This window comes from Rhinatrema bivittatum, chromosome 7 (genome assembly GCF_901001135.1).
Source record: "Rhinatrema bivittatum chromosome 7, aRhiBiv1.1, whole genome shotgun sequence".
In the NCBI taxonomy this organism is placed as follows: domain Eukaryota; kingdom Metazoa; phylum Chordata; class Amphibia; order Gymnophiona; family Rhinatrematidae; genus Rhinatrema; species Rhinatrema bivittatum.
In genome coordinates, this window is record NC_042621.1 from 128,914,047 (window position 1) to 128,940,002 (window position 25,956).

The 25,956-nt window shown below is 45.2% G+C and overlaps 1 protein-coding gene across 1 annotated transcript in view; it reads left to right on the forward strand.

Annotated features, from left to right (window-relative positions):
• PSD (pleckstrin and Sec7 domain containing) overlaps window positions 1-25,956 on the forward strand; it is a 301,533-nt gene that overhangs the window by 249,419 nt on the left and 26,158 nt on the right. The window contains exon 11 of the mRNA XM_029610693.1: window positions 25,080-25,258. Coding sequence (XP_029466553.1) covers window positions 25,080-25,258 — 179 coding nt within the window. The remainder of the gene's footprint in view (window positions 1-25,079; window positions 25,259-25,956) is intronic.

Below are 25,956 nucleotides of genomic sequence, written 5' to 3' on the forward strand. Positions count from 1 at the left end.
TGAGCAAGAAGTTAGCATATTCTAGTGGAAAGCAAGCTCTAGAACAGAGGTAGGCAACTCTGGTCCTGGAATGCCACAAACAGGTCTGGTTTTCAGGACATCCACAATGAATATTCACAAGGTATATTTGCATACTCTGCCTCCACTGTATGCAAACATACCTTGTGCATATTCATTGTGGATATCCTGAAAACCAGATCTGTTTGCGGCACTCCAGGACTGGTGCCACCTACCTCTGCTCTAGAAGAAGAGAGCTTGATACGATGCTTAAAGCTGGTAGACTCATGGATAACATGTCTTCCCAGAAAAATTGGTGAGGTACATGGACCAGCCTCATAATGGAGGTGGTGGAGGCCAGCACAGTAACAGAATTTAAGAAAGCTTGAGATAATTAGAGAGGATCCTTAGTTGTGAGGGTGAAAGCTGAGCTAGGATAAGCTTAGTAGTGATACATCAGGAACGAACAGACTAGATGGGTTATGCAACCTTATCCACCATTATTTTGTATGTTTCTGTGCATGATAGTGCATGCCTCACTCGTTTGAAGTGATGCCACACATGCTTATTGATTTATTGCCGAAATACTTCCTTCCCTCCACTCATTCATGGTGAAGGATGGCATATAAAGACCAAAATGGTCTATTCTGTCTGCCCAGTTGACATATGTGCACTTTGGATAGATGCGTGTGAGTTCCCCCAATGTAACCCAACACCAGCCCTCTCCCCACATCTTTTATCTAACCTCTCAACCCTTTCTTACCATAAGAAATTGCCATGCTGGGTCAGACCAAGGACCCATCAAGCCCAGCATCCTCCCCAACACTCCCAAAATTTGGTGCAGTGGTGGCCTCCATCACCTCGGTTAGTGGGCCATTTCATGCCTTGCCATCTTCAACGTTGCTTCTGGTAAGATCAGTACTTTAACACCCAGGCACCCTTCCGTTCTTTTGGTGATTGATATGTCACACTCCTAGCTCTGATCTGATAATATGAACTTTGTGATTAGTTTGGTGGAAGTGGTTAGTGCCTCTACTAGAGTGGTTTTAATTTTGTGGCCCTTTCTTTGATGGGTTTAGTTGATGACATGCAGTATATCCCTCTAGTTGGTTTAGAGGCATTTTGTTACTCTCACCCTATCAGCTTGCTTAATAAAGCTATGGAGCTCTTCTTTCACTGGATAGATAGCTCTTGCTTTCCTCCTCTCTTGTAGGTTTGGGTGTCACTGGGCTCCCCCTCTTCTTTCTCATCAGTTTGGTCGATGCTGCGTTCTGATATCTATTATTGGATCCTATGATTGTCTTCCTGTCCCCCACCCCTTCTCCTTCATTGCTGTGAGGGTTACTGTGCCCTTTTCTCTAGCTGGTGCTCTGCTCTCCCTCCCTCATTGGTTTCTTGGATGACGTTGCCTTCTGTTTTTTCCCCCATTCCCCAGCATTGTCGCGATGAATTATAGAAGCAGTGTTCATAGGAAGATGGTGTACTGCGTGGGCTTGTTGTTATGACACAAGGACTCGAAGGTTGATTTGTTACAACAAGACATGATGCTGCTCTCTACTCCTCCCCGACCTTCCTCCTGCCGTCCTGGTTGGTGTCAGTGGTACTTTCAGTGCCTGCTCTTTCAAACGGATTATTCAGAACTGCATGAAATCCAGGCTTTCAGCAGCCTTAGTCAGGGTTTCCATGGAGATGGAGAACAGATGCCAAGGCTTTTAATTAGCGTCCGTTTCAGGTGGAAACGTGTAAGGAAACCGATGCCAGTCCGATTTGAGTTCCGATTTCCCTGTTCTTTAAAGGATCGGGACGGGGTAATCATCTGGAGCCCTACGCAGAAGTTAAAGGGCGCTGATACTAACCCAGCAATGACACTGACTTCAAAAGAGCTAGGGAGCTTGAGGACCCTAGAGCAGTTTCTCTCGCTTTGTTTTCTGTGATACAGTATTGCACATGCGCATACTCTCATTCCAATCTTGTACATATATGTTAGTGGGTGGCTGATTATTCCTTCACCGCCACCACACACACACACACACATTTTTATGTTGATCATTTTATTATATGTTTTCTATGGATTATGCACGTCTTCCTATACATCGCTTCAGGTCATTTTTTTCGAACCAGGGAAGCAGTCAATAAGAAATGTTAAATACATATACATATGTATGTGTATATATTTTAAAACATTTTCATCACGTACAAGTTGGGACAGAAATGGAGGAAGCTTGAGTACCAGGGTGGAAGTGGTGATTTTTGATTTGCTGAATCACAGTGAAGCTCATTGGAAAACATGCATTCATTCGTCAACGTGTTTTAGCAAGAGTTTTCCTTTTCTCTGTCTTTCTTTAAAACTCATCTGACTTGGGGCTCTATTTACTAAGCATTTTTCCTATAAACACAAAATAGGAGAAAATATTTTGTAGATAGGTCCCTTGATGTTTTTCTCCTTTAATGTTTTACAAATCATCTTCCATATAATTGTATTTAAAAAAAAAAAAAAAAAAAAAGCAAAAAAATAGCAAAGTAAATCATTCTCTTCTCCTTCTGTACTCTGCTGTCCTTTACGTGTAACCCCCATCTCCGGGGCCATAAAAGAAAGCATTAAGTCTAGGGGCTGGCTGAGATCTCAGAAATGTGCCCCGGGGGGGGTTTGAGGAATTTCTCCTCCAAGGTTCTGCGTGGCAGGGCGCTCGCTATTTCTTTTACCGGGGAGAGAGAACATTCCTTTACTGCTGTCAGTGATATAGTCGCTGTAACAATGCAGGTGACTCGGATGGAGCGTCCAAAACATAAACTTTACCGAAGACGGCACAGTTCACATCACTTCTTATCACCACACCTTGCTCTTACAGTTCTCAGGTTTCCTCTGTCTATGCAAGGGTCTCTTTCTGCCAGGGCAAGGGTCACATGGATAAATGAGGTTCCCAAGGGGGGCAGGGGTATTCTTGTTTAGGCAGGAAGAAAAAAACCCCGAACTGGCAAGAAAAATGGTAACGCAGTCTCTTTCTCCAGGGTGATGACTCCAAGCGGGGCTCCTCGGGGGGGGGGGGGTGGTCTCAAATTGGTCTTACTCACATTTCTCCAGTGTCTCTCTTGCTCAGGATCCCTAGCAGGAAAGGATCCATGCAGGAACACAGAGCTCTCCAATGTTCCTTCTTCAGGACAGGAAGGGGGCAGCAAAACTCTTCCTCACAGGTCTTCCAACACAAAACTTTCTTCCCAAAACTAGTCCAAAGATCACCTGAAGGTCCATGCATCAGCCACCACCATAACTTTGTTCTCCAGGAGGGTGCAGAGGGGCAGGTCTTACCTATCCTGGGCCCTCCAGGGAAAGATGTCCCCCGTGACCTCTCTCCAGGAAACACCTAGGGGTTTTACAAGGCTTCTTACAAAGAAATAATTTGAAAAAAAAAAAAATCCCAGAAGCCCACCCAGCAGCCAAGATGTAGATTGCAGGCTGCTCCCTCAGCCTTTTGCCAGAACTGCAGGCAGGTGGTGCCTGAATCCAAAGGTAGGCCCAAATTAACCGAGGCAGAAACTCCTGACTCCTCTTAACTCCAAACAAAAACTGCACTGCCCCCAGCTCTTGGGGAGAGAGCTGTTTATTACCTCCCCTAATTACTAGCCTGCACTGTTCCTAGGGCCTTAATAGTAATGAACCCCAGAGGGTCATTGCATACAGTTTGTATCTCCCTGACACTCAGAAGACACCCCCCCCCCCCCTCCGGCAATCATACAGACACACACACACACTTTTCTTTCATTTAATATGAGCAGGACGCAGAAAGACTGTAAGCGAGACCCTCTGGGACTGGCCTTGGCAGCTTTTCTGAAGGTGCAACCATTGAGCATGTGGGTAGGAAGTTAGCTGTGATGGCCTCTTTGGAGCTCATTGGATGAATCTGGTATTTGTCCTAAGCTCCCCCCCCCCAGCAACTCCTTCCCCTCCTCTCTCTACCCTCAACTGACCAAGGTGTGATGCTGGCTTGCTTCTCCTGAATTTCAAGCGTACCCTTGGTGTACTAAAAGGGGGGAAGGAAGGTAGGGGTCCTGGAGAGTGTGGGCTGCGTCTGAGGTTTATCCCGAGGGAGGTGTTAGAATTACATTAGGTTTGATAAATGCAGAAAAAACTGCTTTGCTTTACTGCTGCGACCTCTTGGCTCAAATTAATTTCATAGGCCTGGCCTTTTAATTATCTATCTCCTGTTTCTTAAGGTTGTTTTCAGAAGCACTTCTCTGTATTTCTAAAGGAGAGTTGTCAAGGCTGTTGAAATGGGAATTTACAAATCTTTCTAAAGATAAATCTTGTTATGTTATTGTTTGTCGTACCGCTTTAGTTATGTTTTGCATTTTATTCAGAATTTGCACTGTTGTTTTGCCAACCTATTTTCAAATGGAAATGGGAGCATATTAGGGCTGTGTGAGTACCTTCCAGTAGTAGATGTTCGTTTATAGCTGTGTTGCAGCGGCAGGAATATGCAATTAGAAACAGCAGGCTGAGATTGACTAAGCAAGCAGTGCTATCTGCTGGGTCAGTTTGCTTCTCGTCCTGTCGGAACAAAGATACTGTGCAGAGCAATGGCATGTATTAAAATCCTATCCTTTATTGCAAAGGGGAAAATGATGGGTGGGGACCTTAATTTACCAAATGGAAAAGTTTACTGTTATGAAGCGCACTGTGCAGCACCTTTATAATAACCCAGAGAGCACATTCTAGTTCCAAAGGGAGCAGTGTATATACAACATGTGATTTTTTTTTTTTTTTTAACGTTTACTTCCAGATCTTAAAAAGGTGACTATGAGCAAACTGACATGTTAGACAAGAGTGATCCTGGAGGTCTGACAGCAAACTAGACACGTGTAACGTTTTGGCAATAGATGAAAGATCTTACATAACCAATTTTGAATAACCCAGAATTTCTCCCAGGATTTGAATTAGAGATGTAAAGGGGATGTTTTTTGGATAGCTGATGTACTAATATTATCGGTTTGATTTCTAGCCCTACCTTTCCAAATGATGCCTGAGGCAGCTGATGCAGGATTATGTTTTACCTTACATACAGATCTGACATTTTGTAACCGCAAGAAGAAACTGGCAAATTTTAGCTAAGCATTTAGAAATATTCAGGGGGTTAGGGTACCATAATGAAAGCCCTTTCTGGAAATGGACTTTCTGGATTATCGTCCATCCTCTCCCTGGGTAAAACGCGTCCATGTTTGTCAGCAGTGCATGTGTTTTTGCCCAGGTATCTTTGCAGGTATTTCTGGAGTGGGGTTAGATTGGAGGGAGACGCTTACATGAATAGTTTTGTGTAATTAAAATTACTTGCGTACGTTTCCTTAAAAAAAAAAAAAAAAAAAGTACCTGCACACAAAGCAGGCACAGATCTCTGCGGGGACTTTCCATGGGGCATAATCAAAGCCAGACGTCCCCGCTAGTTTTGTTTTGATTATTCTGGCAAACCCGCGGATAGAAACTACCCAGCAGGTTTGCTTAGACTGCGGGTAATTTGATTACCTGCCCCTGTATGTGGCAGGCCAAGTCGTTCTGAAGGGATGACGTGAAAACGTACAGTTCTAGTTGGCACACTGGGGAATGTTTAAGGAGGTGAGAAGAAGAATTTGGATATTGAAGTATCAGAAGAAGGGCAGAACAGTCTTTCCGGTGATGGCTGCCAGTCTGCGTGCTTGCCTGCTTGGGGGCAATTTAACTAATAGAGTGAGCAGTTCTGGCACAAACCTTTGATAAAGAGCAAACGAAATCCCCAAAGTTGGAGAGGATGTGGTCGACTTAGCAAATAGTGCATATAGTTAGGTTGTGTCTGACGATGGAATGCTGGCAGAGAAAGCGATGAGGTGGTTACAACAGAGATAGATGTTCAGCATTAATATTAAGCCTGCACCGCCATGGGTACGTGACCTGTACCTGCCATGATTGCAGCAGCAAGGAATGTGATTACTCCGAGGAGCCTATAAATCAGGCTCTCAAACCTCCAAGAACCGACTTAATAATCTGTTGGAACTCCAGGCAATAAAGAGGATCATGACAGGACCAGGACATAGCGGGCCAAATTCTCAAAGCCATTTGCATACAGAGAATCCAGTTTTATGCACAAAAATCACTCGTTAGAAGACTTGCCAGTCTTTCAGCTAAAAAACTATGGGGCGGAATTTAAAAGGGTTACGCGTGTAACCCTTTAAAACCCGCTCCTGCGCGCGCCGAGACTATTTTGCATAGGCCCGGCGATGCGCGCAAGCCCCGGGACGCGCGTATGTCCCGGGGCTTGAAAAAAGAGCGGGGAGTGTGCGGGGCGGTCCGGGGGCAGGTCCAAGGTGTCTGGCACAGTGACTGTGCTGGGGGATCGGCAAGCGAAACGTATGCCTGCCCAGAAGTTGACGTAAATTAAAAAAATAAATAAAGGTAGGGGGGATTTAGGTAGGGCTGGGGGGCAGGTTAGATAGGAGAAGGGAGGGGAAGGTGGGGTGGAGGGAACGGGAAAGCCATCAGAGGGAATAGGGAAAGCCATCAGGGCTCCCCTAGGGCTCAGCGCACGCAAGGTGCACAAGTGTGCACCCCCTTGCGCGCGCCGACCCCGGATTCTATAACATGCGTGCGGCTGCGTGCGCATGTTATAAAATTGGGCGTAGATTTGTGCACCCTGGGTTGCGCGCACAAATCAAAGCCCGTGCGTAATTCTTAAAATCTGGCCCTATGCATGCAGCTCAATTTCATGCATACTTTTCTGCATACAGGGAAAAAAAGTTATTCCAGAGGGCGGAGCTAGGAACGATGTGCATCCGTTTGATTTTAAAAAGTATACTCAGAACTATCCACAGACAAGTTGCGTCATTGTCAGGAGCAGGTGAAACCGATCAGCTGGCGTTTCCAGGGCATTCTCAGTAGCCGCACCAGAGCTGTGGGAATGCATTTACTAGGAACTTTGCAAACAGAACTGGATTATTTAATATTTTAGAAAATTATTTGAGGTGCTGCTTTTTAGAAAAGCCTGCGATTGATATAAGAAATGTAGAAGAATCTGCACTTGAGAACTGAGTATATTTTAAAATCGATTTTAAGTATTGTTTGTGGGTAACGTAACACCGCTAAATAAAATATAACATAACTTTTGCATGGGGACGTTTGTGCCTGTACTTTCCAGGAATTGTCAAGGCCAAAGCATGCATGCACCCTCACTTTGAACATTTGTGGAAAATCTGCAGGTAAAAAAAAAGTACCCATAGGTTTTCTCCATCTTTCAAAATTATCCTCTTAAATCTTGTAGATCAACATAGGGAGGAACGGGTATGATCTGACCACGGAATAAAGACACAGACACCAACTCTGCAACTTCTTTATTAAGTATGGGTTTGAATGACAGCAAATTAGAGGTGCTGTCTCTATGGAAAAGGGGGGAAACTGTGCAGCTCGTTGTTATAATATGCAGAATACCGTGTGATGCTGCAAGGGCACCATAAAGAAAACAAATCCTTTATTCCTAGTTCATTGAAAAAATAAAAATGACCCAGGCAGCCAGCGCAAAGATTCCTCCGGCAGCATTTTGTGCTACCCGGCCTTTTTCTCAGGGGGCATGCAGTCACAAAAGTGTCTGTGGTTTTCACACTGCTCAAGACTTTTTTTTTTAAATGTAATACCCAATTATGCAGATTCGGCATATGCAAACAACCTGCACCGACGTCAAATATAAATACTATACAGGATGAAAAAAAAAAAAAAAGAAAAAGTGACCAGACCGTTTCCAAATCCAGGCCTGATGGTTTTAAGGTTCAAGCACACTAGACAAATGTGAGAAAGCAGAAAGAAAATAAATCAACAAATTGCAAACCCGCAAAGTTGCATGGACAGCCCCGCTTTCAAAACAGCCTGCGGTACAGCATTTGTGCACGTGCGTGGACGTGCTGTGATTTATGCTAGTGTGGGAGCCACACAATGTATAAAGTACTGCGTATTTCTGCCCCGGAAGTACACCTGTATGCTGTACTATACACGTATATTTGTACCATGTATACCTTATCTGCCCAATATTAAAAAATACGCACAAAAGAAGTCTAACAATTTATGCATTACTAATCCAGAATTAAATGTGGGGTCAGGTATATTTTATAGTATGTGATTACACCATTCTGAAAATACTTGCATACACCCTTGGAATCATCAGTCCACACCTCCCACTCAAAAACTGCAGATAATGGACATGTTTGATTTTTAGCAGGCGTAAAAGCGTTCAGGCAGGTTGGGTAATGCATGCACTTATACCTCATACAAAATATCAACTTGCATGTGTACTTATGAACCCCTCCTCCCTGTTAAAATGTACACGTATTACTGCAATTGCACATGCTCCCGAGGCTGCTAAAATATTATGTTCGCTCATACAAGCTGTTTTCTCTCACGCAATCCCTAGGTAATACTCTGAAAATTGACTGGTAAAGAGGCGGAGGGGGGCCACCAGCCCGGTCACTCAGTGGTGCTGCTGCTTTCTGGTCCAGCTGGAGCTGGGGATTCTGCAGAGGCAGCGCTCACAGTCCATGGAGGGAGAGCCTCTGCAAATCACTCCATAGTGACCCCTAGTGGCCAGACGTAAGATCCACATTATCCTGGCCAAGAAGGCTGCTGCCGAGTCAGGAGGTGAATGTAAAAGTAAGGGGAAGGCTCATAGTACCGTAGCCTCTTAGCAGTTTTGATTGACGTGGAAGCCGAAAAGAAGCAAACTGCACCTCGCCCCTTGTCACCCCCCCTAAAAAAGAAAAAAATCAATCAGGGTTGTAAAAACCATATCAAAGTATTACATCACGCCCAATCAAGGCATGAAAGTCTCACCTCAGAAACTAATAACAAGCAATTCTGTGGGTAACCCTAAGTAAAGGCATTCTTGTTAGCCAGCATGTCAGTATATAAATAGCACAAAAGTCATAATCCTTTACCCCATATACCCAGGTAGTGAGCTGCACTTCCATCCATAGGGGTTCTGTCTCGAGGGGCGCTTGACTCCAGAGATGATTGTGTACTTTAGCAAATGTCCCCATGTGCACTGGAGTTTCAGCAGATGCTCGCATGTTTAATTGCAGCGTTTTAATAGGCCCCTTGTGTTTTTAACTTGTCTCGCAAAACATGCCAGGACAGGATTGTCCTTCATTCTCTTGCCTTTTCTTTTGATTACCCACTTTTTTCTCCATTTTGGCCTTTTACAGATTCATTATTTAGTTTGATGTCAGATTTGAGGCGAGACTTACGGTTCCTGATCAAAAGTGATGTAATGCTTTGGTGCAGTTTTGTTAGCCTGATACCTTTTTTATTTATAAAGTTTGACATTCCTGTCTGCAGTATGTTTCCTGGGTTAATAAATGTTTACATTTATCAAACCCACCACCATTACCAGTCCTATGTTTTTAGACTTTCACTACCACTAATTTCTCCATCATGGACTGAATTGAAATGTCACTAAGGCCTGGATTCTCTAAGGTCACAGACCTTAGAGAATCCAGCGGTAACAGGGGGCGGGCCTGCGAAAGCCAGCAGCGATCGCACCCAATAGTGCCATTGTAAAAGGTGGTGCTATTGGGCGCACTACTGGCAGCGAAACAGGTTCTTACCTTTTCACCACCAGCGAAGTTTCCACCGCGTCCACCCCAACAATGCCCCGGCTCCTCCTCTTCCGGGGCCGACTCCGCCCCGATCTAGCTATCGCACGCGAAAAATCCCTTTTCGCATGCGATATGCTACGAAAATGACCCCCTTAAATATTGTTAAAATTTGTAGGTATGTGGGCCCTGGGCCAAGGTGAGAGATGGTTCCGCCCACAGGGAGGAGCTCTGTGAGCCTTACCATCGGGAGGCGAGGTCTCCGTGGACATCAGACACAGCTGTCGAATAGAGTCCTCATTAGAGAGATAGAAAGGCACTGCCCGAGAAGCGGGAAGTGCAGGAGAAAGTCATAAAGTCAGTGCGGTGGGGTATGCCCAGAGGGAATACCTCAGACATGGAGATCCGGCAATGGTCCGCAGAGCGGGGTACACTGATAAGGTCTCTCTGTGGCGATGATTCGATAGAGGCCTGCAATGCAGAATACATCGAAGGGGCTCCTCACTTAGAGATGGTACGGTAGTGGCCCACAGCACAGGGTACACTGGTGAAGGTTTCCCACTAGAGATGGTACAGTAGTGGTCACAGTAAGAAGTGTTCCAGCAGATAGGCAGCAGTCCAAGGCAAGGAGGCCCTCCGAAGAGCGGATAGCCAGAGACTAGGAAGAGTCCCCGAGGAGCGGGTACCCAGAGCGTCTCACGCCAAATGTGCAGGAACTGGAACAGGAAATCCGTAGTGAGTGAAGCGGATTCAGCAATGAGGGAACTCGTTGCCAAGTCGTCTGTAGGCAGGGCCAGCCGGCTTAAGTATCGTGGAGTGAAGACGTCATCCAGAGGGGACGCCCCCAAGGTTCCCGCCATGATGCGCTTAAGATGTGCGCGTGCGCCTAAGTAATCCCGAAGGCAAGATGGCGGTCAGCAGCACCCACGCCGTCCCGGGGACTTCAGGCAAGTCGGCGGTAGCTGGTGGAGTTCGCCACTTTTACCAACAGTGTCAATGCAGCAAAGAAAGAGGCGAGCATTAGTGGTCGCAGCCTTCTGCGACCGACAGGCGTAACAAATATCTTATTTCTTCAATCCGATGCCAAATCTTTTTTGAGTGCAGATTGCTAAAAAAAACAAAACAAACCACAGCAGTTTCCATTTTGTCATGCTTGACGTTTTCCCTGTTGAGCTGCAAGTACACAGTTCGTAGATTTAACTTGTTTGCATCGTGGAGTTTTGGGTGTAGGTAGAACAAAAGACAGGTCTAGAACTCTTTCTAGCCCTAAGGACAAAAATCCCTTTTCAGGTAAACATTGAAAGTAAATCAAGCCCCATACTAACTGTTATTGAGGATCTTCATTTCTGACTGGGCTAAGTAGTCTGACCACCACCACTACCGTGGACCATTTAGATCAAACACTCGGGGGTTTGTGGCACAAACGAGGGAAAAAAAACATCCCAGGGGAGCCTGTGGAACTGAACTCACCAGAGAGAAAACAATTTCTAACAGACGGAGGGACACAAAATGTAAACATAAGCCTTGCCCAAATTTTAGATATGGAAACATGATCATTGCACTCAACTAAAACATAAATCAGCTTTTGCTAATTAAAAGAAGAGGAAGTTAAAACAAAGAGTGATTTGATAGGACCAGCAAGACCTCTGTGAGGTCAATATCCAAAGGCTTTGTTTGGCTAATTTTTAAATATTTCCCTCCCCTCTCTCCACCAAACAGATACATTTTAGGCGCACAACTCGTATGCACAAAATTTTATCTAGATTAAAATAGGCGGCACTGGAGGTGTTCTGGGAGCGAGGCTAAACTTTAGCTGGTGCAAATATTGGGTGCTGTCCGGCTAAAGTTACGCACATAAGGTCTGGTCAGAAAAAACCTGGGTAAAATTATGGTAAGTTCCATTGAATATTCAGATGAAGTTTACATGCGTAACTCTACCAAATAGCTTTTCCCACTCTCTGGCTGTCTGAATATTGACCTCCATGATTCTGCAGAACATTCTGTTAAATCTGTCTGTATCCCGTCTGGTCATTCTGGCTTATAACTTTGTACAATTGATGTAAGCTTGCTTTATTTTTCTTTCATTTACATCCCCTGAAATCATTTGTGCAAGAAAATATCAATTATAAAAAGAAGAAAAGAATTCTTACTAAGGTAATTTACGTAAAGTTTGCATGTAGAATCATTATCTACAATAGCGGTCTAAGCTTCTGTCATGCCCAGTCTCTACGCAGGCCAGGTACAGCACAAGCAACAGCCGTGTAGACCACCCTCACATACTGGCTCGCATTGCGAGCTTCCCACACACACACACAGTGCACCACCACCACCACCACAGCACAGGCATGCACGAAAGGCAGTGGTACATCATCCCTCTCCCTCACGGATAAAGCACAGGCAACAGCAGCACCAGCTATTCCCCGGCATCCTGACCCACCCTGCAGCAGCTACCACAGCGGCCCTGATTTCCTTGTGGATGTCTCTTAATGCTTTTCTAAATGCGAAAGGGTAATTACTTTCCATGCTCATTCTGACTTCAGCCTTCATGATTAGACTGCCAGAGCCAGGCATCCGGGAGCTGGACTGAAAACACCAACGTATTTCTGTTAAACCTCCAAGTCATTATCGGGTGGTGACAATTTCTGGTGATGACTGGGCCTGAGTCAGATTCCAGCCAGCTACCTAATGGTACTTTTTGGTATCTGTGATTCATGATGTAAAACACACTTGCAACAGTCCACCCACAGCACAGAAAAACGTGTTGAACTAGAATGCTAGAAGTAAAAAAATGCTTCAGCAGTCTGATTGGTTGATTTGTCTGCGGTGTAGATGGATTTTGCACTAGATGCATCTTACATGACTTCCTTCCTGTACCCAAAGCCCTGGAATACAGTTTCCATGTTCTGTAACCTGCCTCAGGTACTCTTGCATTGTGCTGTAGCCTGGTGCACGACCACTTAGAGAATAAGTGGAGAAGCGGTATCGCCATCGACCTCTCGAGGTTAGAACAGCTAGCCATGTTTACAAGCCTAACCTGAAGAAATATAATGTTGTTTATTTTGGTTAGGCTTTTGAAGACCATTGGGTAATAGGGAGGGTAATTTTGTAACAACTCGCATTATTTAGAAGGCAAATAGGCACGGAAGTTACACCGGTTTTCAAAGAGAAAGTATGTGCACATGCCTTACACGTCATTTACACCTGCTAAATTGGAAATTGTATGCCCTTGCTTTTTGTAAATGGAAAAAGTATGCACATAAGTGCAAACCTCTGCCTAACCCCAAGCCCCAGGAATGCTTGCATTCAGTCTGGATAAACTTGCACATGATATCCACACACAAGGTTACCCTCAGATCAGGTGGGCAGTTTGGTAAAAGGCCACCTCTGCACGTAAAACAGTTATATCGGCAGGAATCCCTTTGAAAATTAGCCTCCTGATACTCCGTTATGTGCTCGTGTTTAGGATTTTTGATGTGGACCTCTGCCGAGCTTCTTTGGTTTAGTTTGATCATGCATTTGGAGAATAACACGCTGTTTAGCCCACCTCCACTTTCCTTCTGCACTAGTTAGATTAGGAGAAAATGAAAATGATGATTATTAAATTTGGTTTTGTAATCACATTTGGGCTTTTGGTAACGAAGCTGCAGGCTTCTGGGGAAAATGATGTGGTGTCTGGGTTCGTCGTAGTGTGCGGCAGAGGTAAGAGAGTTGTTGACTAGAGGTTCAATAGCCTCCATTAGACAAAGATTGTCCTTGATGTGGCTGTGAGAATTCTAAGGTCTTTGAAGTGGTCCATCTGTTCCTCCCACTGCCCACGCAGCCTTAAAAGGAAGTTGGAGCCTCAAGGAAAGAGATCAGTATAGACCCATGACTTTTCAAGTCATGAGGACTGTAAGTCTTTCTTTATTCTTTGTCGTATAATATCTGGTGCAAGTGGGGTGCTCAACAACTCGTTATCTTTCCCTTCCCTTCCCTTGTTCCCTTACTTTTAACAGCCAGACTCACCCTCATGTCTGAGTGCTGAAGCTGTTTCTTGTGGTATTCATCTTCCTTCTTAAACCTACTTTCTGCAGCGCACACCTGGGGCAGTGATACCCAAACTTCCTGGTTTACTTTGTGTTCATCATGCACCCAGCAGAAATAAAGGTGGAGAAGAGGAGCGATACACACAAAGGAGCAACCACAATACATCAAGTGTGGCACAAAGATGCATAAGGATCCTTAGACTTTCAATGAGGATTTAGTCAATGTAATAGGTGCCGAGCAATGCAATTATTTAACAAGCAGTTGTGCTTATTAAATAATTGCGTTGCTTGGCACCTATTACATTGACTGAATCCTCATTGAAAGTCTAAGGATCCTTATACGTCTTTGCGCTACACTTGATATAGTGTGGTTATTTTGGGTCCATAACATTTTTTTTTTCTTCATGTTTTTTTAACATGAACCAGGATTGGTTTTTAAGTACATTTTAAGTACATTTATGATGCTTTTGCATAGGGGTTGTTGTCTTTATGCATTAATCTGATAACATAAAAAGAAACTATATAGAGATAAAAACAAAAGTCAAAACATTGTGAAGGGAGTTTGAATGTAGATGTTTGTTTGCCCATCTTTTTAAAATCCAAATGGCTTTTCCATGATCCAGCTCTAGTAGACATGCAGTATAAATTCATGATAGACTTGACAATGAACCCAATCTATCCGTATTGAAAACGTACATAACGCTGCAGGTTATGCGTTTCTGGTGGATGGTAGAGAGATTTGAAATAGTGTATTTAGACTTTCATAAGGCATTTGACAAAGTCCCCCATGAGAGAGCGTCCTCAGGAAATTAAACAATCATGGGATAGGAGGCAGTGTCCTATTATGGATTGGTAAATGGCAAAAAGACAGGAAACAGAGGGTGGGACTAAATTGTCAGTTTTCCAAATGGAGAAAGGGTCATTCATGGAGTACCAGAGGGATTGATACTGGGACCTGTGCCGTTTAACCTGTTCATAAATGATCTGGAAAAGGAAACAAGTGAGGTGATCAGATTGGCAGATGACACAAAATTAATCAAAATTGTTAAAACAGCAACAGATTGTGAGGCTCTGCAGCAGGACATTGTGAGACTAGAAAACTGGGCAACTGAATGGCAGATGAAATTTAATGTGGAAAGATGCAAAGTGATGCACATAGGGAAAAGTAATCCCAACTACAGATACACGATGCTGGGTTCTGTATTGGGAGTCACCACTCAGAAAAGGAGCTTGGCATCCTTGCACGCAGTACGTTGAAATCCTTGACTCTGTGTGTGTGTGTGTGTGTGTGTGTGTGTGTGTGGTGGCAGGCAACAACATAAATAAAGTGTTAAGAATGATCCGAAAAAGAATAGAGAATAAAATAAAAAAAATATTATAGTGCCTCTGTATCTAGCACCATGAGTACCGTGTGCAGTTCTGTTCATCTCATTTGAAACAAGACATAGCAGAACTGGACAAGGTGCGGAGGAGAGTGAGAAAAACGATAAAGGGGATGAAACGGCTCTCTTATGATGAAGGCCTATGCAGACTAGGGCTCTTCAGCCTGCAAAAGAGACACTGAGAGGGTACACGATAGAAGTTTATAAAATCGTGAGTGGAGTGGAAGGGGTAAATAAAGGACGGTTATTTACCCTTTCACGTAATACTAAAACAAAGGGACGCTCCATGAGAGCAGGTTTGTCACAAATTGTAAAAAGTGCTTTTTCACTCAGTGCTGTGGAATTTGTTGCCAGAGGATATGATCAAGGCAACCAGCTTAGCGGGGTATAAAAAGGTTTGGACGAGTTCCTGGAGGAAAAGTCCATAACACTTTATTAGCCAGGTAGAGTAAAGAAAGCTATTGCTACCCCTGGAGGTGAGTAATAGGAATTAGATCTACTTTATGGGATCTGCCAGGTAATTGTGGCCTGGACTGGTCACTGTCAGAGACAGGATGCTGGGCTCGATGGACCTTGGTCTAACTCGGCATGGCACTTCTCATGTACCCATCAGTCATTGTGCAACATGTGTGAACCGGTTCCTGACCCTCTAGGACACAGGACCATCAAAGAAAACATGTGCAAGAGGAAGATTGGATTACGTGGAGAAAATCTGTAGCTCGCATGTTGTGATTCTTTGCTGCTATAGTCTCTTATCTAGAAGCAGAACACATACAGGCCAATCAATAAATCTGCGCAGAAAACGGGTGCTCAGTGTTGAACACCCACTTTCCTAACGCGCGCCCAGCCACCTCTCCTGGGTGTACGATACAATATTTAAATGAGGGGTGATGCTAAAAGGAGGCGCTAGGGACAAATGTGTGCCCCTAGTGCCTCTTTGGCAGCGGGTGTCCAGGAGAGGTGGTTGTCAGGGGTTAGGAAAACGGATGCTCAATTTTACAAGCATCCACTTTCCTAACCTGTGCACAGCCATGGGTTAGGAAAATGGCGCTCATTAATTGAATGTCCCTTTTCCTAACCTGACTGTCGGCAAAACTTTTGGCCATATTAAGTCAGAGGATGTACAGAAAAGCAGTATTTTCTGCTTTTCTGTACACTTTTTCAGGTTGCTCAGAAATTAACGCCTGCTCTGGGCATGCGTTCATTTCTGAATGTAAAAATGTGCAGATCAGACGCACATTTTTTTTGGGGGGATCTGGGTCGAATATCTAATAACCTGATAAACATGCATCTGCATTTGATGAGCGCTATTAGTTTTGCGGGGGGTTGGATACACGTTTTGGATGCATTAATCCCCTTATAGTATAAGGGGTTGGGGATGCGCGCCCAAACTGCGCGTCCAACCACGGGTTAAACAGTGAGCTCAGCTGAGCGCGCTGTATTATATCAGCCTGATAGAGGGTAATTTTCAGCAGACTGCATAGAGCTAAAATTAACATGTATAGAGTAACAGAAATAAGAGGAAAAATTTTCAAGGTTTTTTTTTGTTGGTTTTTTTGGCACATAAGTGTGCTTTCAAAATTCCTGGGTGTGCACAGAGTCAATTGCCAATGTATATGCCCACATTTCACCCGCATATGTATGCGCATACATTGTAAACTAGAAACCATGTACATAAATGGTTTCCCTACCCTAAGTCCACTGTCCAGAAAGCCTCCTTGCAGTGCATGTAAAAGTGCATGCCAAACCAACTTATGAACATAGTTTTAAAGCCATGTTTGATTTTCAGAATGCCACGTACATGCACAAAAACGGGGGTTTATGTATGTAAGTTTTTTTGAAAATCAAGCCCGTTTGAGTTAGGTGGGATTATTGGCATTAAGAAATTAATGATAAAAATGCCCAGAGAATGACTTGAACTTACCTCTATGTAAGTGTAAAGAACCTTCAGAAAAAAAGAATTGTTGAAGGGCCAAATCAACAGCACATCTCCTGCAATCAACCAGAGAAGATCTCCCTAGTTATAAAACAAACAAAAAATGTTTCTGTAAATCACAGCACCGACACAACAAGCACAAGGAGCTGCAGCAGCTTGAAGATGCACAAAGATAGAAAAAACTGAAGAAAGAGGATTTTGTTGTTTGGTTTTTTTTTGTGTGCCAGCTCAGAGCTGGAGATTTTGAGCTGATTTGGCAGGGAACAATGCAGAGGCAAAACCTGAGTGTGCTCTGACAGGTAAGGAAGTTATCTCAGGAACTTGGCTGATGGCCATCTTGAAAGGTATTGGAATAGCCCTGGAGGGAGCTAGCTTCAGAGAACTACCTCATGGACAACCAGGCCACCCTTCTTGGACAGGACCTGTGAGAGAGACATTTCACTGATTAGTTAGTAAAGTGAATCGGCTATCCCACAAGGAATCCCTGAATAATGGTAGGAAGAGGAAGCCGAAAATGGAGTAAAAAAGGGTTTATTAAAAAAAAAAAAAAAAGAACTTGAGATGGTGACTACACAGTAATTCAGTAACATTGATCTTGAGACCTTACGCAGTTTATAGCTTTGTGTGCTAAGCATTCACACATTGGTAATTCTCTTTGTCCTAATCTTACCATTCCTTTCTGGGTTTGCAGTTAAGCTCTGAATATATTTTAGGGGCTCGCAAGCTGTGTTTGGAAACCTGATGGTAGCGAGAGGCCGCCACACAGGTTTCTCCTCAGTCTGAAGGAAGCAGGCAACAAAGAAGCTGTAGGATCTATGAACTTTCACCAGCTCCCACTGGTTGTCCCTGTGTTGGGTCTAAGAAAATGGTAGCTTGAGGGGGATTCAGACAGTTATTTGAAGTGCAGTTTTCATTTGCTGAGGTTTTTATGCTTTCTATCTTGTGTAACAATAAAATAAGCTTACAGTAACATGTATTTCCATTTGTCGGTACCGTATGGTCAGTGTCATTATTAGAATCATAGAATTATATTTACTTACTGCTGCTTGTTTTTGTTGAGAGCTGGTTGTATGCAGAGGAAGGAACTTTGTACATGAATTTCTCACAGGACAAGCAGGATGGTAGTCCTCACTTATAGGTGACATCACAGGATGGAGCCCAATCACGGAAAACTTCTGTCAAAGTTTCCAGAACTTTGACTGGCCCCTACTGGGCATGCCCAACATGGCACTAACCCTGCAGCCAGCAGGGGTCCCCCTTCAGTCTTCTTTTTTCCGCGCAGCAGTAGCCTCGCGGTAAAGGAGCTCTGAAGAAATTCCTGACAGGAATTTTCCTCACGGAATTACTAAAAGTTAAATTGCCCCATAGGGGTCCCTCCTCTAACTTTTCTCAGTCTGCGTTACTCCGGTAAGTTTTTACCCGTTTCCCGTCAATTACCGTCGAGTTTGGCCCTCGCAGCCTACTGGCCGTCGACCGTACCACAGCTCAATTTTTTTCCATGGCGTCGGGATTTCATCGGTGCCTGGACTGTACCCGCACCATGTCTATCACAGACCCCCATAAAGTCTGTGTAATGTGTTTAGGACGTGAGCACGATGTCTTGACCTGCACCAAATGTGCCCTAATGACACCTAAGGGTTGCAAGGCCAGAATGGAGAAGATGGAACTTCTCTTCCGTGCTCAAATCCTGACTCCGTCCATTGCATCAACGTTGTCAGAACCGGCACCGTCAACTTTGCTCCAGCATCGACCACCGACCGGCGTCGACGGCTTCTCGGCCAACGACACCCTCTACTCCCCCTCAGGATCGAGGGAATCGCAGGGAAAAACATCGCCATAGACACCGTAAGACTCGGACCATTGAGGTAGCGAAATCATCGACCTTGCCATCGTCCGAGCTGCTGTTGAAAAACCCCGACCAGGAAAGGCACCGACCATTCCTGCGACCGGATCACCGAGGCAACCCTCACCCGATCGGGGATTAGGAGCCGCGACTCCGCCTTTAATGGTGGTCCCTCCGGCTATGCCTCTGCCTCCATCTTCTGTTCCGGAGCCGGGGCTGCTTGCTCCAGGTCTCCGAGAAGAACTGGACTGGATGGTTCAGGAGGCCATCGACAAGGCGATGCAACAACTCCAGGTTCCTCCGGCACCGATTCCAGTACCGATAGTGGAACCGATCACCGACCCGATTCCGGCAGCACTGGCACCGCTGCTATCCAGGATGGAAGCGCTTATGGCCGCTTTTCCACCGATGGATCCTGGGTTTCCGATGGCTCCGATGCCCTCCCCACTTACAGCATCATTGGGAGGAGAAACACCGTTCCGCATCCCTCTATCGGGAGTTCTGCCTCAGCCATCGATGCCATTATGTCCTTGCCACCGACCCATCCATCGGTGCCGATACATCCATCAGCACCACCAAGTCATCCATCGATGCCTTCGATACCTGCACCGGTGCCGTCGATGCCATCATCGGTGCCTCCGATTAATTCCTCCGATTCCTTCAGAGCCTAGACCGGGAACTTCAGGTATCCAACCACTCTGTCCTCCTCTACTTCCTAGAGCGACGGGTGCTGATCCTTATACCTGGGGTGATGATACCTCAACAGTCACTGATAATTTACCTTCACCACTTTCACCCACTGAGAGTAGGAAGCGTTCTCCTCCAGAGGACCTCTCCTTTATAAACTTTGTGAAGGAAATATCTGAATTGGTTCCCTTTCAATTACAGACGGAACAGGATGATAGGCACCAGATGATAGAGTTGCTCCAATTCCTGGATGCCCCTAAGGTAATCACCTCTATTCCCATCTATCAGGTCCTTCTCGATCTTCTCAAGAAGAACTGGGAACATCCTGGATCAATTGCTCCAGTGCACAGGAAAGCTGACACTACCTATTTGGTGCAGTCAGCCCCAGATTTTCAAAAATCACAGCTTGATCATCATTCAGTCGTGGTAGAGTCTGCACAAAAGAGGGCAAAGAGGTCAAAGCCTCACTCGTCTGTTCCTCCTGGAAAGGAACAGAAGTTCCTAGATAACATTGGTCGCCGAGTATTCCAAGGGGCCATGCTCATTTCCCGGATTGCTACCTATCAGCTTTATATGACCCAATATAACAAGGTCATTTTTAAGCAGATGCAAGACTTCTCAGACTCCCTGCCTCAGCAATTTCAAGAACAATTACAAACCCTAGTAAACAAGGGGTTTGAGGCAGGCAAGCATGAGATTAGAACATCTTATGACATATTTGACACGTCTATCAGAGTATCTGCAGCTGCTATTTCGGCGAGACGGTGGGCCTGGCTCAAGTCTTCTGACCTTCGCCCAGAAGTACAAGACTGGTTATCCGACCTGCCTTGTATTGGAGATAATCTGTTTGGCGAACAGATTCAACAGACGGTGGCAGAATTAAAGGACCATCATGAGACCCTAAGACAGCTCTCTTCGATGCCTTCCGATGTCTCCTCAAAACAGCCCTTCAGAAAGGACTCTAAGAAGTCATTCTTCCGTCCAAAGAAGTCTTACCCGCCACCAACCAGATCCCGTGCCACGAGACCTTATAAAAAACCGCAGTCTCGTCAAGCCCGTAAACAAAAACCACAAGCAGCTCCTCAACCAGGAACTGCTTCATGTTTTTGACTTCCACTTAGAGAGCAGCAGCCAAATTCCTCTGTTGAACATACCAGTGGGAGGTCGATTGTTCCACTTTCACAACATGTGGCACTGAATCACATCCGACCAATGGGTATTGGCAATCATTGCTCAGGGTTACCATCTGAACTTTCTCGCCCTGCCACCGGACTCCCCACCTCTGCAGACGTGGAGAACGTCCGACCACTCCATTCTTCTGGATCAAAAGGTTTCCCTCCTTCTCCAGTCAAGAGCAATAGAACCCGTTCCATACTCTCAGCAAGGCCTAGGGTTCTATTCCCGGTACTTCCTAATCCCCAAAAAATCGGGAGACGTTCGTCCTATTCTGGACCTACGGGCCCTCAACAAGTACCTCCAGCGAGAAAAATTCAAGATGGTCACCTTGGGAGCACTTCTACCTCTTTTTTACAAAGAGGAGACTGGCTCTGCTCTCTGGACCTCCAGGACGCATACACCCATATTGCGATAAGTCCAGCTCATCGCAAGTACCTGAGATTCCTAGTAGGCCCCAAGCACTATCAATACCGAGTGCTTCCATTCGGCCTAGCGTCTGCACCACTAGTCTTTTTGTTGTTGTTGTTGTTTTTTATTTATTTTTCATAATTGACAATAATTAACAGGTCAAAAAGATAACAAACCAAGACGTCAATTTTTTTTTTTTTTACAATTGTTCCATAATGTAACAAACTACATAGTGTGTACGTATCTTTCCAGCAGGGTTTCTGCAAGCCGGAAGAGACATCGTTTGATCAGAGCAGGAACAAAACTTAAGTCTAAACAATTCCCCCCCCCCCCCCCACCCCAGGACATCATATAGAAACAATATGGTTTTAAATGAAACAGAGTATTGGGCTCCAAAATAATCATACATATTCAACTTTTAACACATAGACAGATCATTAAGAATTAAACTCCGTGCCAATGGAGATAAAGAAAAGAGATATTTCTCCCATCGAGTAACAAAGAGCCTTTGATGGCAAAACCATTCCACTTTTGTTATACATTTATCCAACAAACAAGTCTGATGAATAAGGTTACATAGTTGTGTCAAGGTTGGGGGATCAACGGTCAACCACTTCTGCAGAATACATTTCTTGGCTAGTAAGATCATCAGACAGAACCACCACCGAGTAGTCGACTATGTAAAAGATATACCTCGGCTATCATCCCAGAGAAAAACATTAATATGAAAGGCAAACTGAATGGTACACATCTGCTGGAGATAGCAGTGCACTTTCCCCCAAAATAATCTAAGAGTAGGACAAGACCAAAATTGATGACCAAGAGTGCTACATGAGGCTCCACATTTGGGACAACATCCAGAACCACCCCTCCCCAATTTGCTCGCCTGCGCGGAGGCTATGTAAAATCTATGTAAAAATTTAAATTGAAGTTCCAGTAAAGGAGTGGGCACCGATAAAGATTGTGCTCTAGAAAAACATTGTCTATAGTAGGGCGTGGTTAAAGATATTCCCAACTCCCTATTCCAGCCAGCTACCACTTTGGCACCACGAGTCTTTACAAAATGCCTTGTAGTCGTTGCAGCATTCCTCAGGATACAAGATGTTCACGTCTACCCTTATCTGGATGACTGTTTAGTCAGGGCTCCCACTCAGCAAGCTGCTCTGTCGTCCCTCAGTTTAACCCTACACACTCTAATTTCGTTAGGATTTCTCGTCAATTACGACAAATCCTATTTAGTCCCATCTCAAACCTTGTTGTTCATTGGGGCAGACTTGGACACCTTGCAGGCAAAGGCTTTCCTGCCTCGACAACGAGCACTAACTCTTGTCTCTTGCTCACCAGCTGCAGTCTCAGCACTCTGCGACTGCACGCCAGTTTCTCGTCCTCCTGGGACACGTGGCGTCCTCAGTCCATGTCACACCAATGGCCATGAGGCTCATGCACTGGACTCTGAGGTCTCAATGGACTCAAGCTATTCAGCCTCTGTCAGCCATTGCCCACGTCACCGACTCACTCCGTCTGTCTCTCCCCTGGTGGAAAAATCAGACCAATCTCCTCCAGGGATTGCCCTTCCAGGTTCCAAATCCTCAAATCATTCTCACCACCGAAGCTTCCAACCTCAGGTGGGGAGCCCAAGTAGCCGATCTGCAGACACAAGGCTCTTGGTCTCCAGAGGAAGCCAAACACCAAATAAATTTCCTGGAGCTTTGAGCAATCAGATATGCTCTCAGGGCTTTTCAGGATCGCCTCTCAAATCAGGTCATCCTGATTCAGACGGACAACCAGGTGGCCATGTGGTACATCAACAAACAGGGAGGCACAGGCTTCTTCCTTCTGTGTCAGGAAGCTGCGCAGATTTGGGCGGAAGCTCTCTCCCATTCAATGTATCTCAGGGCCACCTACTTGCCGGGAGTGGACAATGTGCTGGCAGACAAGCTCAGTCGCATCTTTCAACCACACGAGTGGTCTCTCAACCCCTCGGTAGTGAACTCCATCTTCCAACAATGGGGAATCCTTGGATAGACCTCTTTGCGTCCCCACAAAACTGCAAAGTGGAGAATTATGCTCTCTCATTCGCAGCAAACACTCTCAACCCAGAGATGCATTCTCCCTCTCATGGGAAACTGGTCTGCTCTATGCATTCCCTCCACTTCCTCTTCTCTCGAAGACTCTTGTGAAGTTACATCAGGACAAGGGAACCATGATCCTGATAGCACCTCACTGGCCACGCCAAGTGTGGTTTCCAATACTTCAGGATCTCTCCATCCGCAGGCACATTCCCTTGGGGAAGGACCCGCTTCTGATCACTCAAAACGACGGGTGCCTACGCTAACCCAATCTTCAAGCCTTGTCCCTGACGGCATGGATGTTGAAAGGTTAATCCTTCAGCCACTTAACCTTTCTGAACCTGTTTCCCGTGTCTTGATTGCTTCACGGAAGCCTTCCATGAGAAAATCTTACTCTTACAAATGGAAACTGTTCACATCATTTTGCTCTTCTCAAGCCCTAGACCCCTTTTCCTGTCCAATCCCGAAGTTCTTGGACTATCTCTGGCATCTATCAGAGTCAGGTCTTCTATCAGAATACATGTCATTGCGGTAGCCGCCTTCCCTAAAGGTGTCGGGGATGTCCCTATATCAGTACAACCCCTTGTAACACGTTTTCTGAAGGGCTTGCTCCATACCAAGCCCCACTACATCCTCCGGCCCCTTCTTGGGACCTTAGTCTGGTTTTGGGTTGGCTCATCAAACCACCGTTCGAGCCTCTTCACTCTTGTAACCTTCAATATCTCACATGGAAAGTGATTTTCTTTTTGGCTATCACTTCAGCTCGCAGAGTTAGTGAATTGCAGGCTCTAGTTACCTATCCACCTTACACTAAACTTCTGCAGGACCGGGCAGTACTCCGCACTCACCCTAAATTCTTGTCTAAGGTAGTTTCGGATTTTCATCTTAATCAATCCATCATACTATGTACCTTTTTTTTCCCAGGCCCCATGCTAACCCAGGAGAACAGGCTCTGCATACCCTCGACTGTAAACGGGCTCTAGTGTTCTACCTAGACCGTACAGCTACCCACAGGGAAAGTACTCAATTGTTCGTCTCTTTTCACCCTAACAAGTTAGGGAAGCCTTGTGAGTAAGCAGACTCTCTCCTCCTGGTTGGCGGATTGCATATCCTTCTGCTATCAGCAAGTGGGCATTCCATTCCAAGATCGTGTTAAAGCACACTCTGTGAGGGCCAGTAGCACACCTGCGATCGGTGCCGCTTCCTGTCATTTGCAGGGCTGCTACCTGGAGTTCTCTCCACACCTTTGCAGCCCACTATTGCTTGGACAAAGCCAGAAGACAAGATTCTATCTTCGGCCAGTCTGTCCTTCGTAACCTATTTACAACGTGACATACTTACACCCTTCCACCTGCCCGGTGGGGTTCAGGATACCCTCTCCCAAATTCCACCTCAGTTGTTGTGCCTGTTGCACGTTTTTGGGTACATTTGGTGCATGTTCGGATATCCTCAGCTCCCATATGTGAGGACTACCATCCTGTTTGTCCTATGAGAAAGCAAATGTTACTTACCTGTAACAGGTGTTCTCACAAGACAGCAGGATGTTAGTCCTCACGAAACCCCTGCGGTGTTGGGTTCGTAACGTTTTGTTATTTTATTTTTCGGCACTGCCTGTAGCTTTCAAATAAGACTGAAGGGAGACCCCTGCTGGCTGCAGGGTTAGTGCCATGCTGGGCATGCCCAGTAGGGGCCAGTCAAAGTTCTGGAAACTTTGACAGACGTTTTCCGTGATTGGGCTCCATCCTATGATGTCATCCATATGTGAGGACTAACATCCTGCTGTCCTGTGAGAACACCTGCTACAGGTAAGCAACATTTGCTTTCTCTCCCTGGGCCTCGTAGGTCATTGGTTTCCTGTAAAAAGGTGCTTCCAAGAACAGAAGCCACAATGATTATTACTATCATTACTTGCCGTTGTAACAGTTTTGGGTTTTTTGTGGGTTTTCTGTTTTTGCACAGAGATGAGGAAGAGCTGAGGAGGTCCCTCTCGGAACTCGCTGATCCCACCCCCAAATCCATCAAACGCATCAGCAGCTGTGGGAACCCTTTCTTGGACTTCTCGCAGGACCCCAACATCAGCACATACAAGTATGGTGTGCTGGTGCGCAAAATCCACGCCGATCCTGACTGCAAGAAAAGTACGTCTGGGGCAGGGAAGTGCTGAATGTGCATGTGGTGATGGTGGCTGCTTCTGAGTGATGATCCTAAATCCTGGTTCAGCACCTAAAAACAATAGAAACATAAAGCTGGAAGGGACCTGAAAGAGGTTATCAAGTTTGTCCCCCTACCACTCTCCAGGCACGATCCATTGTATCTCATGCAAATGCTTGTATAATCTGCTCAGTCATGCCCAGTGCACTGTTCAACTCGAGACACTTTTGTGAGCCAAAAAGGTTTGATGAAATTGCCACATTTATTAGTTTTTTAAATATATGGAGGCCACTTCATTGCCATCAAAGAAAGGAGCAGCTAAATGCCACAACACTTGCCATGTATATCTTTCTTTCTTCTTTATTTTGATGGTTACCCCTGTGTTTTAAGAGAACGAAAAACGCTTGTGGATTTTAGCAGTCTTTTATGGCTCATGAACTTTATCTAATCAAATATTGGACTAGGCACGATGATTTGGGTGGGGGACTCCTTTTAGAAGTTTGATTTAGAAGAAGGCAAGATGGAACGGTTGGATGAGGTTTGAGGAAGAAAAGAGGGTGCCCAAGAGGAGAATGATTAAGGGAGAAAGAGAGTGAGAGGAGATGGATAGCAAGAACAATAAAATGAAAACAGACAGATGAGAAAGATAGTGGGGGAGGAGAGACAAAGTGGTTTAAGAGAAAGA